The 16,012-nt window shown below is 45.6% G+C and overlaps 1 protein-coding gene across 2 annotated transcripts; it reads right to left on the reverse strand.

The window, feature by feature from the left end:
* Window positions 1-4,065: 4,065 nt before the first annotated feature.
* Window positions 4,066-14,666, reverse strand: etv5a (ETS variant transcription factor 5a). 2 transcript variants are annotated; one of them, XM_027291007.1, is made up of 13 exons: window positions 14,187-14,666; window positions 12,563-12,709; window positions 12,318-12,411; window positions 12,181-12,228; window positions 11,727-11,777; window positions 9,914-10,037; window positions 9,522-9,818; window positions 9,112-9,437; window positions 7,642-7,704; window positions 7,199-7,267; window positions 6,790-6,959; window positions 6,563-6,670; window positions 4,066-6,340 (listed from the first exon to the last, which is right to left on the reverse strand). In XM_027291007.1, exons 2-13 carry the CDS (start codon window positions 12,608-12,610, stop codon window positions 6,110-6,112), a joined length of 1,629 nt encoding a protein of 542 aa, XP_027146808.1. In that variant the 5' UTR covers window positions 12,611-12,709; window positions 14,187-14,666; the 3' UTR covers window positions 4,066-6,109. The 2 variants fall into 2 exon arrangements, with proteins under 2 accessions (XP_027146808.1, XP_010738398.1); XM_010740096.3 differs by having other exon boundaries at window positions 6,569-6,670; window positions 14,187-14,655.
* Between the last annotated feature and the right edge of the window lie 1,346 nt (window positions 14,667-16,012).

Raw genomic sequence — 16,012 nt, forward strand, 5'->3', positions numbered from 1 at the left:
CAGCCAAGGAGTTTGCTGCTTGGTCCAAACTTCTCATCAGCCTCAGCTGTACTTTGGGTTTAGTGCTAATGAGCTAAAGACGGGACGCTGACATGCTCAAACGTAGATGGTGAATACAGTTATATATGGTAAACATCAGTATGCTCACATTGTCACCGTGAACATGTGAGCATGTGGCTCAAAGTCCCACGGTTCCCTCAGTGCAGCCTCACAGAACTGCTAACAAAACATATTAATGCCATGAAGTCCATTACCTCGAGTAAGAGAGCCCTAAAGTGGACTTCAAAGATCATTTGGTCAAGCTGCTGTTTCAAAAGTCAAGAGGTGTGTTAGTGATGCACTGTTCATCTACATCTGACAGGACGACTGTGGGTGTCTGTTGAGAGGCGTTATTATTTCAACTTCTACAATAATATGCATTTCTGCTTGTATTAATCAGACACTGCTCAGTAAATACAAAGCAGAACAGTTTTCATACATGTCATAAACAGTGTATTAGGGCCATCAAATGCTTGAATTTCTGCCAGTGACATCAACAATGTCCCACTATTCATAGAAGTCAGTCTAAAGTGGACTGCTCTACATTGTTCCAGGACACCCGCAGCCCACAGCTCTGCCGACTGCTCTCAAAGAACGAGGAAAAACACAAAAAACAGCTAGGAGTAAAGTTTGATCAGAAAACGTGTTATGAGTGCTGGCAGCTACTTATATATACTCACGTATATACAGCAGGGCAGGGCACCTCCCCCGAGAACACTAAAAGGTCTTTCAACATTCAAAGGCACTCTGCTCGCTCAATCAACGCAGAGTTGCCTGCCAGGCTGTGTTACTGGAGACCAGAGCTCGGCTTTTACACTCACTGTGGTTTGATAAGGGTCTGAGTCAACACCAGGCAGAGTGCTGCTGGCCATCCAAACAGAGCCAGAGTCTAAAGCCTCACCGTTTTATCACATATCAGATACCATCATGCTATGTGTTTCACTTCAAGACAGATTTAAGTCCACTGTCATATTACAAGCCAGACATTGTAAAAAAAAAAAATTAAAAAAGACATGAAAACATGCCTCTGGGAAGAGTTTCAGACTTCAGCAAGTCCTTCAAATGAAACAAACATCACAAGATGGTTGTAAAAAATCATACGGCTCACACGTCCTCAGTGAGAGTTCACACACCATTCAGAGAATACATGAGGACTGAAGTACACTTTTAAAGTTCTTATACTTCCATTTTTTGCTACTTTATCCAACAGCTCTAGTTACTGGTTAAGATTTTATGTTTAAAATATCAGTTTCAAAAATGTCATGCATCGTTTCTGATTACAAAATTACCCAACAGTATATGAACTTTTCAGATGAGCTGCTCCTCAACAAACCACTTAAATGTTTAGCACTGATAATATTGATCCAATAATATAACAGCATAACAGCTTCTTTAGCATTAGGAGTACTTTTTCTTACGTAGATACTTGTAGTTCTATTTAAGTAAAAGTTTGAATTCAGGTTTTCTACTAAGTAAATTATATGAATACTTCTTCCACCACTGTCTACATACACACCTACAGATGTACACACTTTAGAAACGGGCAAAGACTTCCTACTTGAAGGACCATGGGGCAAAACACGCAACATAGATAGGTAGCAGCCTTCAGGCTCTTATCATGGTAGTAGTTACTGTGCTTTAGTGCTGCAAGAATTCATTCATAATCTAATGACTGCAAACCAAGTGTCACACGGTGAACCATTTTGGCATGAAAAGCATTCCATCAAATATCTCACATTGAGTTTTTATTTGGTTTTGATAAAAGGATTAAAGGAAGATGTTCACAGTCTTTACCTCCATTCATTGATCTTAGTTTTATCTAAGCTTGCAGATTGTGCTTTAACTGCCATCATTGTACGGGAGTTCATGTGTTAGATATTTTAATACAACCCTGTTTCCAAAAAGTTTGTCCCGCTGTGTAAAATGTAACCCTAACCCTAATAGAAACAAAATATCATGTGAAAACACTGAAACAACATATTTAATTGAAAGTAGCACAAAGACACATCGTGAAATGTTGAAACGATGGTTAGACATGTCAGGTTTACCACTCCATTCATCAGCTCATCTTTTAACAACTCTCTGTAAGCATCTGTGAACTTAGAAGACTTTGCTGTCATCTAAAAGTGTTGTTTAAATCAATGCAGAATATGGTTTGACAATGTCTTGTTGAAATAACTAAGACCATCCCTGAAAAGGACGTTGTCGCCTTGGCAGCATATGTTGCTCCATGGGCAGGTTACCCATCATGCCGTGTGAACAAATGCACCTCCATACCATCACGGATGCTGGCTTTTGAACTGTGCTCTGATAACAAGCCGGATGGTCCCTCTCATCTTTAGCCCAGAGGACGTGGCGTCCATGATTTCCAAACAGAATTTCAAATGTGGTCTCGTCAGACCACAGGACTGTTTTCCACTTAAAGTTGGTTGCGTCCACAGAAGGTGGCAGCGTTTCTGGATCTGGTTTATATCCGGTTTCCTCTTCGCCTGGTGGAGTTCCAGCTGTCATTTGTGGATGCAGCGATGAACTGTGTTCACGGATGATGATTTTTGGAAGTGTTCCTCAGCCCATGCAGGGATGTCCATGACAGAGTCCTGTCTGTTTTTGATGCAGTGCCCTCTGAGTCTGAAGCTCACGACCATCCAATATTGTTTTTTGGCCTTGTCCCTTACGTACAGAGATTTCTTCTGATTCTCTGAATCTTTTAATGATATCATGAACTATAGACAATGAAATGCACAGAAATTCACAGAGTGGTGAACCCCTCTCCATTTTTACTTCACAAAGACTCAGCCACTCTGGATGTTCTTTTTAGACCCAGTGATGTTACTAACCTGTTGTCAGTTCATTTTATTCATTGTGAGATGTTCCACCAGGAGTTTTTCTTTCACCATTTTATAAAATTTCCAGTCTTCTGTCCAACTTTCAAACATGTTGCTGGCATCAAATTGAATGTTGTTTTTCCATATCATCACACTTTGTTTCATTACTTTATTATTACAGGGTTGTATTGATTCTGAGCTCTCAGTCAGGGCTAATAGTCAACCTCTTTAATAATTCTACATACTCAAATAAGCACAAAACAACAGTGCCATCCAGCCCAACATACTGTTGGAGCTCTCTTTATAGGTTCTTTGAGATGACCCTTTGCAGCTACTGCTTCTTTGAAGAACCAATAGGTAAAAGGTTCCATGCAGAACTGAAAAAGGTTCTCCTTTGGCATCACCACGAAGAATCACTTTAGTTTTAGCTTTACTTTGAGTTCTCTGGGGAACTTTCTGTCTTTAAGAACATTTTTTGTGTTTTTCTCTGGGTAACTGAATTCCAAAAAAAGGAGTTCTTTAAGTCACAATTGCAGCACTTTTGGTGTTTTCAAGAAGCTTTTTATATTTAATAATCTTTTTCATTTTAAAGATGTTTTGATTACTGGTTCTTTAAGACAGCAATTAGAAGCAACTGGTTCCAATAGGTAAAAAGTTCCTTGCAGAACCAACAAAGGTTCTCCCATGGCATTAGCATAAAGGACACCTCAAAGCTTTATTTTTAAGGGGGTAGGTCCTACAGTGTACTGATGAGTCAAACTTGATCATGAGAACATTGAAGTGTAAATAACCATATTAAAATTGTCAATAGAACTTTTGTTCCCTCAGGCTCTGTACTGTATGCATCAGCAGCAAACTAAAGCACTGATTATGTTTTGGTTTCATTTCCCAAACTAAAGATAACATCGAGTGTACGCCTCAACACACCCTGATTCAACACGTTATCGGAAATACTTTTGAATTACTTTTGTAGGACTGCTCACTTAAATTAACTTGTGCACTAATTACAGCGTTAAGAGAATGAACCAGATGAGGAATGAGTGTTTGCTCGAAACGTATCAAAGAATCAGAGGCATGTGACTCAGGGAAATCAGCCAGGTCAAGTGCAGTGACTGCCAGAGCACGGCAGCCAGTCAGCTGACTGGACTGCAAACAGGGAAGGGGGAAAGGGAATGATGAAACACACCAGGACTGCAGCCAGTGAAGCATAAAGGACCGTTTATTGTACCCAGTACAGATTATAATAAACTCAGCAGTGTAAGAAACACATTGTGAAGGGAGGGGACTGAAGCCTATACAAGTGCAGACAATCCACTGTGGCCCGGGGTGGATCCCATGATATAATGCGTGTCTTCATTGTGGCCTTAGCTGGAACTCTGGCCTTTATCCATACATACACACACACACACACAGACACACACACACACAGACACACACAACCTCTCCTCATCCACTCTCCAACCCCACACAGAGGCCTGTTAAAGGAACAGTCTGCAGTAGTAGCATCATAATTGGCTTTTAAAAAGGTACATGTCTATTAGAGCCAGATCTATACAGCTTATACATTAAAATCAAAACAAATGCAGCCTTATAGCAAAAATATATACTTTATATACGTTTGTCTTTGCCCCCATTCAGAAACATAGATAATGAACACAAAAAGAATGCAGAGAATATCACAAATCTTCTTTGTCCAGAGACGGTAAAGCGATATGTTAGTGGACACAGTCTGGACTGATTACACCATGCAAAGACAAGCAGAAGTCTCCCGCTGACAACGTGTGATTGGCAGAGAGGTGTCCAGAAGAAGGTGTCAAAATGTCACCAGTCTTCTTCTTTTTTTGTTGTTTTTTTTTTGCATGCAACGTCCTGATGCTCCTGCCATACTGGTGCATCAGAGAAACTAGTACACTGCCGAGGAAACGGAGAAACAAAACGCGACCATCTATCATACATAATAACTTCTGAGGCTTTTAGGAATCATCAATGCCTCTGGGAAAATTATGTACTCGTGTTATGGATCCCTTTAAAAAAAATGGAGGAGATGGGAGTACTAATCACTGAGCAATATTTAATAAAAGAAAAGAAAAAGAAAAAGAAAAAAAAAAGGACCCAGCAGTGATGAACAGACATGAGGAGTGTACTGTATAGACTGTGGGCTCCAACCACGGGGTGCAGTCTCTAAAGGGAAGCAGATACAATCTCGTACGCGGGTAGAAATGGTTAAAGAAAGGAACATTTACACGAGAGAGCAGCCCAACCAACTAGCCTGAAATACAGCAACGCCCCAGAAACCTGAGAGTTCTGGGTCTGAAAAAAGTTTCAACAAAACAGCTGGCATATCAAAAAACAAACAAGTCCTATCTACAGGAAACTAACTCATTAGTGTGGGTGTAGAATGTACGGAAGAGGATTATGGCCACGTGAAAAATTTATTTAAGTTCCAAGTTTAAAGTAAAAAAAAAAAAGAATCATTATTCTCAGAATTCTCAAACTAAATTCTGACCACTTAGAATTTTGAGGGGAAAAAAGAAAAGACATTTTCTTCCTCTTCCGTAAGAATGTGTCGTGTGTTTTTGTTTAATCGATCCGTTTTTTGTTTTCTTTTGCAATTTAAAGCCCTTTCACAGATCTCGTTGATCAGATGTGGTGACATGAATATGTAGGGTGTGGGTGGGGGTGGGGTACCCAAAAAGGCATCTATAGAATAGTGCTGCATTTAGAATTCTCTCATTAGATTGTTATGTTTTTACTCTAAAGGTTATTTGATTGTTTTTAAGAAAAGCAGATTGTCACAAACTCAGAAATGTAACAACTCTTTCAGTCTTGTACAAAGGAGGGGTGGGCGGCGGGGCGGGGAGGTCCTGTCCATTCTTTTTAAAGTTGGTGTTGCTTCGTTTGGTCTCCATAGCAACAGCAGCCTTACTTTTAGAAGCTCGTAAGGTGGGCAGAGCGACCGATTCCAGTTCACCCATTGCTGACCCTCTATCTCTCTCTCACTCTCTCTCTCTCTCTCTCTCTCTCTCTCCCCCTCATTCTTTCTCAGCTTAGGGAGCTTACAGAGTTCTCTGAAGGTTTTTCCAGGGAGCAGGAGGGGGAACCATGAAGGAGCCGGGCGCCTGAGTTTCCTCTTCCAAGCAGCTCAGCAGTTCCAGCTCGGGATTTTTAAGAGTGGGTGTCGACAGACTTTTGGGAGTGTTTGCGTGTTAACATGTGTGTGTCGTGCGTCGGGACCCTGCGTCTTCTTAGTAGCTGTAGCCATCCGGGAAGGGCAAGCCTGCCACGCACTGCTCCCCGGCATCCAGCAGGTAGGGTGCGCTTTCATCGTAGTGGGTGAGGGGCACGGTGTCATCGTCCAGCCCGGGCAGGCTGTCTGGGTCCACCTTTAGGTTGGGCCTCTGGTTGTCAGGGAAGGCCATGGAGAAGAGAGCCTCGGGGTCGCACACAAACTTGTACACATACCTCTCACCGGCCACCTGAGAAGAAGGACGGGAGACATATTAGACTCCGGTTTGTGACCATCACTGATCCGCCATCAAATTTAAACTTGATTTGGATCTGAGGCAGCAAACACTGAACAGAAATGTGACCAAAACACAAGTATTTAGCTGCTGACTCAGAACCCCCCGTGGTTTTAATCAAATCTTTGTGCTGCACAAAGTCGCTGAGGAGGGAGAGTAAAGAAAAGGTGAACGTGCCTTTACCTTCTGCATGATGCCTTTCTCGTAGTAGTAACGCAGCGAGCGACTCAGCTTGTCATAGTTCATGGCTGGTCTGTTCTTCTGGATGCCCCAGCGACGAGCCACCTGAGAGCAGGAACACAAAGAAATCCATGTTAGCAACATGGATTGGAAATGAAACTCATTAGATCAACATGAATACACAGGACAGGACAGAAGTCCAGTTGTGGACATTGGGAACTGACCTCTTCGGGCTCAATGAGCTTGAACTCCATGCCACGACCAGTCCAGGCTATGAAGTGGCCATTGGCCGGATCATCCAGTAACGTGACCAGGAACTGCCAGAGCTGCAGGGAGCCCCGGCGCTGGTAGGGCGGTCCATCACGATAGACAGAGGGTTCCTGTTTTACTTTACCTGTGATCAGAAGAAAGAAGAAGAAGCAGAAGGGGAAAGTGTCAGTCAGCACTGTACTCCACCACGGCCACAGTGTGGTGAGACATTCCTGCCAGATGGTCACTGTGAAGTGGACTCGCTGTTCATTCTGCACCATGAGCAGCCAAAGGACTGGACTCTGTCCCAGAAAATGCCCACAGTAGCTGCCTTTAAAAAGGCATACAATATCTAGTGTCTGTGCTCTGTCATTGGTGTTTTACCTTCTAATCTTTCAGGGACCACACAGGTGTCATCAAAGTACAGCTGAGTATCTCTGTCAAAGGAGAAGCCTGGAAATGAAGAACAGAAGAAGCACGACATTAGTGAGATGATGAGCGTGGGAAAGAGGCTTCTGTTCTGACATGGAGGCCATTGACCACGTTCAGGCCAGAGACCTGAACTGCATGCAAAGCAATATAGCTGGGCAGCTTCCCAAGAGTGGAAGCTTGTACTGCGCTAAGCCTCTGCCGGCTGCTGATGTGAGAAATGGACTGCGTGTGGAGGAGCTACACAAGATGCATTGATAGATTTTCGCCATCTCACTGCTGCTGACCGCTATTCTCTCACAGACGCTGAGCTTTCAGCACCACGAGATTCAGGGTCACAAAGGATGGACCACGCTGATTAAATAATCCAAACATCTGAGACGTTCATCAGAACTTACTTTCATGGTTATTTTGGTAGAAGCTCCCCGCTCTCCCAAACGATGACTGACAGTTAGGCACTTCTGTGAACAAGAGAAGAAGAAAGGTGTGTAAATTTAGACCAGGGACAGTGTAATACATCACAATCCACCTTGCAGCTGACAGATATATTTGGACAAAGATACACAGTGTCCAAACTCTTTGGAGGAGACACTGCAGTTCCAACAACTGGGCCTGAAAATGTCCGATCCTAAACATGCCTAAAAGTGGACATAAGTCCAGATCAGTACTCTAGACCGTGCACTACAATCCCTCGCATGTCCACCGAGCCTGGAAATAGGATTAGCACCATGCTTGTTGTTTTAAATCTCAATGACAATCGAGTTAAGCTGCTCCTCCCCCACCCGAGGGGTCAAGGCCTGTCTTCCGTTTGCAGTGTCTCTGCAGTGTGTAAAGCCCCGCTCTGTTATTTTATGTCTTGTTTCCTGTCTGCTGATAAGACAGCCAGAGATCAATCCTGAGCGAGTGTCTCCTCAAGTGTCTGTCTCCTCCCGTCCTAACTTCAAGCAAGAGTCTGCAGAAAGCGACTGCTGTCTGACCATGAAGAGCAACTCTTCCACCAGCACTGTGGCAACGATATGTTCTATAATGGTATGTCGGACACACACTTCTTCCAACCACGCAGAGATACCAGGCCTCTGTGACGTAGGTATTTAAAAAGGCCATAAGAAGCTAAGAGGATTTGGCATTACATCATCGCCCGGCCAGCCGGTCACCCACCAGGCAGGGGTGGAACGAGAGTACGAGGGAACGGGGAAAAAGTGGGAAAACAGAGAGGACGACAGCTGGGTTGTGTGGGCGTTAGGATCAAACAATGCAGCAACAGTAGCTCTGCCTTGTTTGATCTACCATGTGAGTAAACAGCATCTCTGCCGCGACTGTTTGACAAGGCTTCGTGAAGAGGGCCCGCACCATTTGGCCTCTTGTACGTTATTGTTGATCCGCAACGAGGCTCGTACAAACGCCGCGCTGCAGGTCACTAAGTCCTCCGAGTGCTCTGGCCTAGATCTATTCCAGGTAGGCTCAGTGAAGAAGGTTCTCTCTGCACCTGGCTGGATGACCCATTTACTTTTTGCCCTTGGAGGCTTAGGCTGAGCTAAAAGACCCACTTTTACTTTGCAGGCATGACTCTGGAGAAATGATGCAGATTAGGCTTGGAGGCGCGAACATGCGCTTGGAGGGTGCGTTTGTGTGAAAGGAGCACCTGGTGCACCCGGGCCCTCTGCTGCATGCTAAAACTCACAGGCACGTGTTAGCGCCCAGAACAAACACGGCCGGGCACATTCCTCACACTCTGTCTGCTCTACTTGCACTCAGCCCCAGACAATTGCTTGCACACAGTGAGCGGCGGGCTGCCTTGGTTCAGAGCAGAAAGCTCCATGGGGAAGTCTTGAGAAGTTACGGACTGTTCTCTAAAGCCTGACACTCACCAGAATCAAAGCAGAAGTCACGAGGCTCCTGCTTGATGGCCATGGGGTGGAAAGCAGCCTGACGTTGAGGGCCCTGGGGTGGACCTGGGGGGCCCATGGTGGGGACGCCCTGCTCTGTGTATCGTGGGTCGATGAGCTCTTGCTTGAAACCCTGGGGAGGCACGGCTACCAGCGGCTCCGACATCTGCCGGTGGTATGGTGGCCGACTGTCACGTGGCAGGCTGTTGTTGTTGCTGCTGCTAGTGGGCTGGGGCAAGAACTGGGGGCGCCCCTGACTCTCTGATGGGGGGAAAGGTAGACATGGCTCTGACATCTGCCTCTGGAACCTACAGACAGGGAGAGGAACAGGAATTAACCTTTTGACTGATACACTTGCTCACAGAAAGAGGTGATGCAGCAGCTCAGCTCACCTGTGCTCAGGCGTGAAGTTGCTGGCATCCTGGTTGATGGGCGCGCAGGGCACGGCGAATGGCGGGCTGTGGACCGGGAGTGCTTGCTGGTTGGGAGATCCCGCGCTCGCCGCTATGGGCTGCTGTACGTGCACTGGACGGGGCCCCGGAGTCTGACTGGCTACGTGGGTGTGGGGGGGTGGGGTCTGCTCACTCAGTGGGTGCGTTCCCGCTGTGCTGGTGGGGCCGCAAGGAGAGACCGGCGTTGACGGGGGAGTTAATGGCTTGAACCCGGGAGTGGGCTTCCTGTCACAGGCACTGTGGATGAGCAGATGGAACAGCATTAATCACAGAGGGATAATCAATACGAGCCACGCTCGCGGTGCACTGCTAATCTAACCACAGATACATACCTGTAGCTGTAAAGGCACTTCTCTCCGTAGGGCATGGGACTCCTGTCCTGGCGACAGGGAGACAGCTCTTTGGAGGGAGTCAGCTCTCGTTTGATCTTGGCTGGTGGCGGTCCATGAAACATCACTAGACAGGAGAGGAGGAGATGCACAGAGGAGCACATTAGATAAACTCCAAATATTACCTAATTGAAGCCATAAACACAAGTGCAGCAGTTCTCTTAACCACATTTGGAACTGATGGATAAATGGACGCATGGACAATGTCTCTGTATTCCCTCGACAGACAGAGCCACTTAGCAGCAATTTATCATGTGTCCTAATGATGGTTGACCAGGCTCTGAAAACAGCCATCCATCCAGTGCTGCTAGGTAGCGCGATACTAACTGCACTACACACACAAAAGCTATCAAACTTCTCGTCTGATTCCCATTAGGGCAGCCCTGCACCAATACCCATGAATCAGTGTGGCTGTAATCTAATGGCGGTGAATGATTTTCTTCTCCCCGCGCTGTAACCATTAGACACTCGCTGCAGCTTTCTGCCGATCGGCTGCAGTTTCCGGGGCGCCACATAATAGCCAGGCAGAAACTGGATCCCTGGGCGCAGAGGGAGTGGGAGCCAAATAAATCACCCGTGGTGCTGATGGACCTAAGCAGAGCTAACAATGGGTATGTGAGCTCCCATGTGTGCGCTGTGAAACCTAATGGCTGGAGTGAGACTCCTCACACAGACAGAACAGTAAATAATGGGCAGATTAGGCATCTTTTCTTACTCTGGACCGCTCGGCCAGGGGAAGGGGATTAACCAAGTAGCGCCCAACCTCTTTGCTCCTCCACCCTAGAGCAAAATGATTCACAGTTTGGGGTCAGTGGAATGGTGCTTCACCCCATGTGATGTCCGACTGACTGTAGCTCATATCGGAAAATCTGGTTTTGGTGAATAGGCAACTTGTGAGAGAGAATGGCCTGCAGCCTAGCAACAGAAGCAACTGCCAAACTCCCTTCTCAGTAACACACACACACACACACACACACACGGTGCTCTCTGTCTGTTAAAATACATACATGTCTATGTGCCGACCTCAATAATACGTTACAGTGCGGCGGCCAAGTGGTCAGTTTGCAGCTCGTCGTGCCACATTAACCAAGATTTAAAAAGGCAGCCCTGACAAAGACAGGCAGCAACCACACCCTGTCTCCACCTCCTACGCATCAGACGAAAACATAAACTCAGAGGACAGCAGGGAGGGGAGGAGGGGTCATAAAATGCTTCATTGGGCATAATACAAATATATCCCTGAGCTGCAGACTGAAGGCAGTGTGCGGAGACAAACAGAAGGCTGTGTGGAGCCGTTCAGATACAAGTTCTGAGGAGAAGGACTGAAACAGGCAGCTCCGAAAAAGCTGCCCTATCCACTGGAATCTAGCCCACATCAGCAGCAGGGCCTGAGTGCGGGAAAGTGTGAAATCAGATTAGGAGCTTGGCTCATGTGATGCCCCATGCCAATCGGCTGATTAAACTCAAAATGGAGGGAGGGAGGGGGAAGAGAGAGAGAAGGAAGGAGAAACCTTTCCCAGAGCCGTGTTTCTGTTTGAAGATGGAGGATGGTTCGTCCTCTGCAGGGGGAGGACGGGTTGATAATAAGAGCTCCTAAGAGCTGTGAAGATATCTGACGCTGCTCTGCTAAAACATAACTCCATTACCAGACCCAATCGCCACGAGAAACCGACTGGGCTAAAGATCCTAATCCTGTGTGGGCTTTGACTGATGTCGAGAAAGCAGTTTGGAGGACACACAGGCAGAGAGTACTTACAGCTGTCCGACTGGAAATCTGGGACAAACTGTTCATCGTCGGGCACCTGGGCTGTAAAGAGACCGAGAATATCACACGTGAGAAAAATCAAACCTCTTCTGACCTCACTGCGGCTTACAAACTAACTGCTGGAAGCAAGTTAACTGTTTCATCTACAAACATAATGCAGTGTGAAAAGGGAGAAAGGAAGCAGCTGAACACGGCGACTTTTAGTGAAGGCACAGGCAGCTTCTCGTGTGGAGGACTTTGCTCTTCTTGCTCTAGTTGCCAGAACAAAAATAGCAATACTTCACATTCTCATCAAGTTAATCTTTAATCTGAAAACTTGCCTAATTTCACTCTGTGCACCAATGACTAAGAGACACATTATGAAACCGTGTTGTTGGATAGATGGAGGACTTTCCATGCCAAGAAGCAACGTGAGAAGTTCTTAGAAAATGAATACAGAACTCACCTTCAGCAATCCAGATCTCCTGCAGCTGACTGAGGTCTTGGAAGAGTTCTGGAAATCAAAGCAGTCATCGATATTGAGTATAGTTTTCCACCAGTCTAATTCCATGTTAAAACAGCACACACAGGAGCAGACATTACCTTCTGTGTCCTGGGCGAGCTCTGTGTCAACAAACTTCCTCTTCCTGTCGTTCAGAGGCCTGCTGTGAGACGGTTCCGCCACGTGAGACTTGTGCTGTTGGGAGAGCGAAGACGAACAAATGTCAAGAGGGTCAACAGAAAGCAGATGATGCAGACAGAAAGTCAGGTGGATTGTAGACTGTAGATGTGTGGTGATATATGGAGCGTGAGGATGTGAGGTTTGAGGCTGCCGTGCGTTCACTTACACTGGGTGGGACCATAAATGGGACTTGCTGGTCATAGAATCCGTCCATGTTATCTGGGTGATCGAGGGGTGGGATGGGGGTGGGGGGTACCAATGTTGGGGGGAAGGGGAGGGGGGTGTTCGCTTTAAAGCGACAGTGCCTGGGTCACTGGAAAAAAACACAAGAAACACACACTTTAAGAGCAGGAACATGTGCAGTCACCTGGACCTTAGTACAAGTACACTGTCAGTTTCACTGTGTGTGTGTGTGTGTGCTTCATCACACAGTAGCATGTTCATGTAGCAGGAGAACCGGCACTCTGCATCCTATTGTGACGCTGCAACAAAGCCCCCATCTTCCTCCAGCCTCTCTATTTAACCAACAAGCAGCTCTTTGAGGAGAGCACAGTGTAAACACACGTTAGGTCATTCTCCATCACTGTTACATAAGCCACGCTCACCAGCCATCTGTGAGCATTACATATCATACACACATCCTACCAGCCTGAAAGACGTGCGGCTCCACCACCCATAAAGCTGTTGGCAGAACTCAAACTCCCAGCTGCCCTGTGTACACTAGCCTACTATCAAAAAAAAAAGTTCCTTTCCACCAACAACAACAACAGTAAAGCATCCACACTGCCCTCTGTGCTCACAGCCTCCTCAGCACAGTGACGTGACTCACTCCTCTATCTGCTGTTAATAGATGACGAATACAGTATAGCTGCTGGGCAATAATTACAGACAGAACATGTAGTCTTTGTACACGCTCTCATGTGGAGCCACTTTAAGGAGAAATGAGCCTCCATTTATGGATTTAAAATAACAGGACATTTACTACTACTACTACTGCTGCTACTAAAATCAAATACTACAGTGACCGGCTGGTCCTCACACGGGACAGCAGCCTCTAACACTAAGAATCAGAAACATCAAGTACACCGCGCCAGGACCGGGCAGACTTTAGCACGGTCAGCCAGCTTGTGTCCAAAGTAAACAAGCCGAACCGGGACACTGCGTAACTCGGGCTAACTTTTAGCACCGCGCCGACCTGACTAAATTAGCCACATTCTCCTCACAACTTTGTGTGTTGGAGGGAGGAGAGAGGAGGAGAGAGGGGGGAGAGCGGGGGAGGAGGGGGAGAGAGGGGGGAGGGAGGAGGAGAGGGGGGGAGGAGAGGGGGAGAGAGGGAGGGAGGGGAGAGAGGGGACGGAGATCCACCCGACCCCCACCCCCTCTACTCCTCCCCCTCCCGCCCCTTCCCCCACCCACCCATCCCTTGTTTTTCTCAATGAAGTGAAACTCGACCCGAGTGGAAACACAGAGGGAGAAAAAAAGAGAGAGAGAGAGAGACGGCCCGTCCATTCATAAAAAAAAAAAATCAAACAGTCGCCTGACCGCGCTGATAAGACGAAGACAATAATATCCACGCAGATAACCCGAGAGAACACACACACACACACACACACACACACACACACACACACACGCTCTGTGTGACCAAATAAAATGGTCACCACATAAGAGTCTTTTAATAAGATGGCGTTGCGCTTTTTCTGTAGTCTAAGAGAGCGTTAGAAAAAATATCTAACCGCACCGGAGCTTCGTCAGAGCAACTTCTCGCTGAAATAAACGCTGCAGCTTACCGTGTCTGAGTGTAGCCCTCCTTTATGTGGACAGAATGCGGCAGAAATATCCACAAATGAAAAAAAACAGCGTGTAGACAGCCGCGTAGTCTCTGCGTACGGATAAACTGATGCGCGTCCTTCGACCCACAAAACTTGACTGAGCTTTTCGTTAATGGCCCGCTCGGTTTTTCCCCTGGGCTCGAGCGGCACGCAGAGTCACGCGCCAATTGGTTGGTCGACCCTGTCTGTTAAGCAAAACAGCCAATGGTTTCTATGGAGCTAATGAATTATGCATGAGTCTCGGTTTGGCCAATCACAGCGCCGCAGTGTCCTATTTTTATGAATGGCTGGATTTCATTCACATTTTTTTCAAGCATCAATGCCAAGAGGCGCCTGTTAAAGGGCCAGCTGCAGTGGAAATCTACTAAAGACCCACACAGAAGCTGCTGGAGCGAAGTCAGTGTCAGGACGACTTCCCTGAGCTCTAATGACAGATTATTACACTGAAAAGAACAACGTGTCTTTAACTTCAGCACATTATGATTTAAATGGAAAGGAACAAAATTACTACAAAATGTAGTAAATGATAGAAATGAATGAATTATAGAATTTACAGACATTACCTCAAACTGTATGTGTTACATAACATCTGCAAAGAAAATACTCAAGCATACAAGCATTACTGGCCTTGATTACATGTGTCAACAATATTTCATACAAAATCCTATATTATGTATTTATTTAAACAAATACAAATAACTTGCATCAGCGTTTATATTTGCTCGCAGTCTGATTCATTGAACGAAGGAGTTGTCTTGCGCTGCAAGTGAAGAGGCAGAAAGGTGATGATGAGGTAATCATCTGTCTGTCACAGCAAGATAGTAGTCAGATTAGCATAAAATGTGCTATAGACATTAACTGATGTCATTTACAACTGTGCCCACCATACAAAAGTCTGATTGACTTGACATTTTTTCATGGCAGGTTGCTTTGAAGATGAACCATTTCCATTTTGACCACTACCTTTCTCCTAGCAACCACCACATCAGCTCAACTTTGTACACAAGAAAGTGTTTTAATGACACCACAAGCTCTTCTCCAGCTTCACTACTGGTAAGGCTCAAAGTAAAGCAACACAGTCAGGATGTTCATCTTTTATCTATTTAAAATAAAAGATTATTAGATTATACTTTATTTATATTCTCCTTTAATAAAGTTACAACGTGTTTTATTGTGAAAACAAATAATAAAAGTACATAAAATCCCAAACATGAGATTATCATTTATTTAATTACAACAAATACCTCCAGTTAAGAAGAGCTTTTCACAGACAATAAAAGTCCAGTCACTTTCAGCGAACCATTAGAACCATTAGAAGGTCCCTGCCAAGCAGCGATCAGGCTCATGGGGAGTTTAAAACCACTCAAGGCTTTAAAAACTAGCAGCAAAATCTTTAAATACATTCCAAAAATTCCCAGTGTGATGTGGTCACATCTCTTATATGCGGCAGCAGAGGTTTGTGTAATATGAATATACACACTGCAGAGGACAAATTAAACCATCTGTGACAATCTGTCTTCAGACTTTTAAATGAGGTGGCCCTAGGTGGAGTTCAAACAGATCCATCAAGTGAAGCATTATTTTAAAACAAGTGTTCTTCAGTTGGAATAAAACTTCCATTGTGTTTAAAATGACAGACCTGAAGCCATCCTGACTTGTGTGTGAGTGCTTGCTGCTCGCAAATATGTGTGTGAAGAAACGGCTGTTGAAACCCAGAGGTTAGAGGTCATAAATAAATAACCTTAGTAGTTATCACCTGAGACACCAAGTTAGGAATCCCTCAT

Source organism: Larimichthys crocea, chromosome XVIII, assembly GCF_000972845.2.
Source record: "Larimichthys crocea isolate SSNF chromosome XVIII, L_crocea_2.0, whole genome shotgun sequence".
Lineage (NCBI taxonomy): Eukaryota > Metazoa > Chordata > Actinopteri > Sciaenidae > Larimichthys > Larimichthys crocea.

Bases quoted from the DNA above. Each gene is read 5' to 3' on its own strand.
- etv5a (XM_027291007.1), bottom strand. From the start codon at position 12,610: ATGGACGGATTCTATGACCAGCAAGTCCCATTTATGGTCCCACCCAGT. The intron at 12,412-12,562 runs GTAAGTGAACGC...CTCTCCCAACAG, and splicing joins CATTTATGGTCCCACCCAGT to CACAAGTCTCACGTGGCGGA. The intron at 7,705-9,111 runs GTGAGTGTCAGG...TCTTGTTCACAG, and splicing joins TGACTTCTGCTTTGATTCTG to AAGTGCCTAACTGTCAGTCA.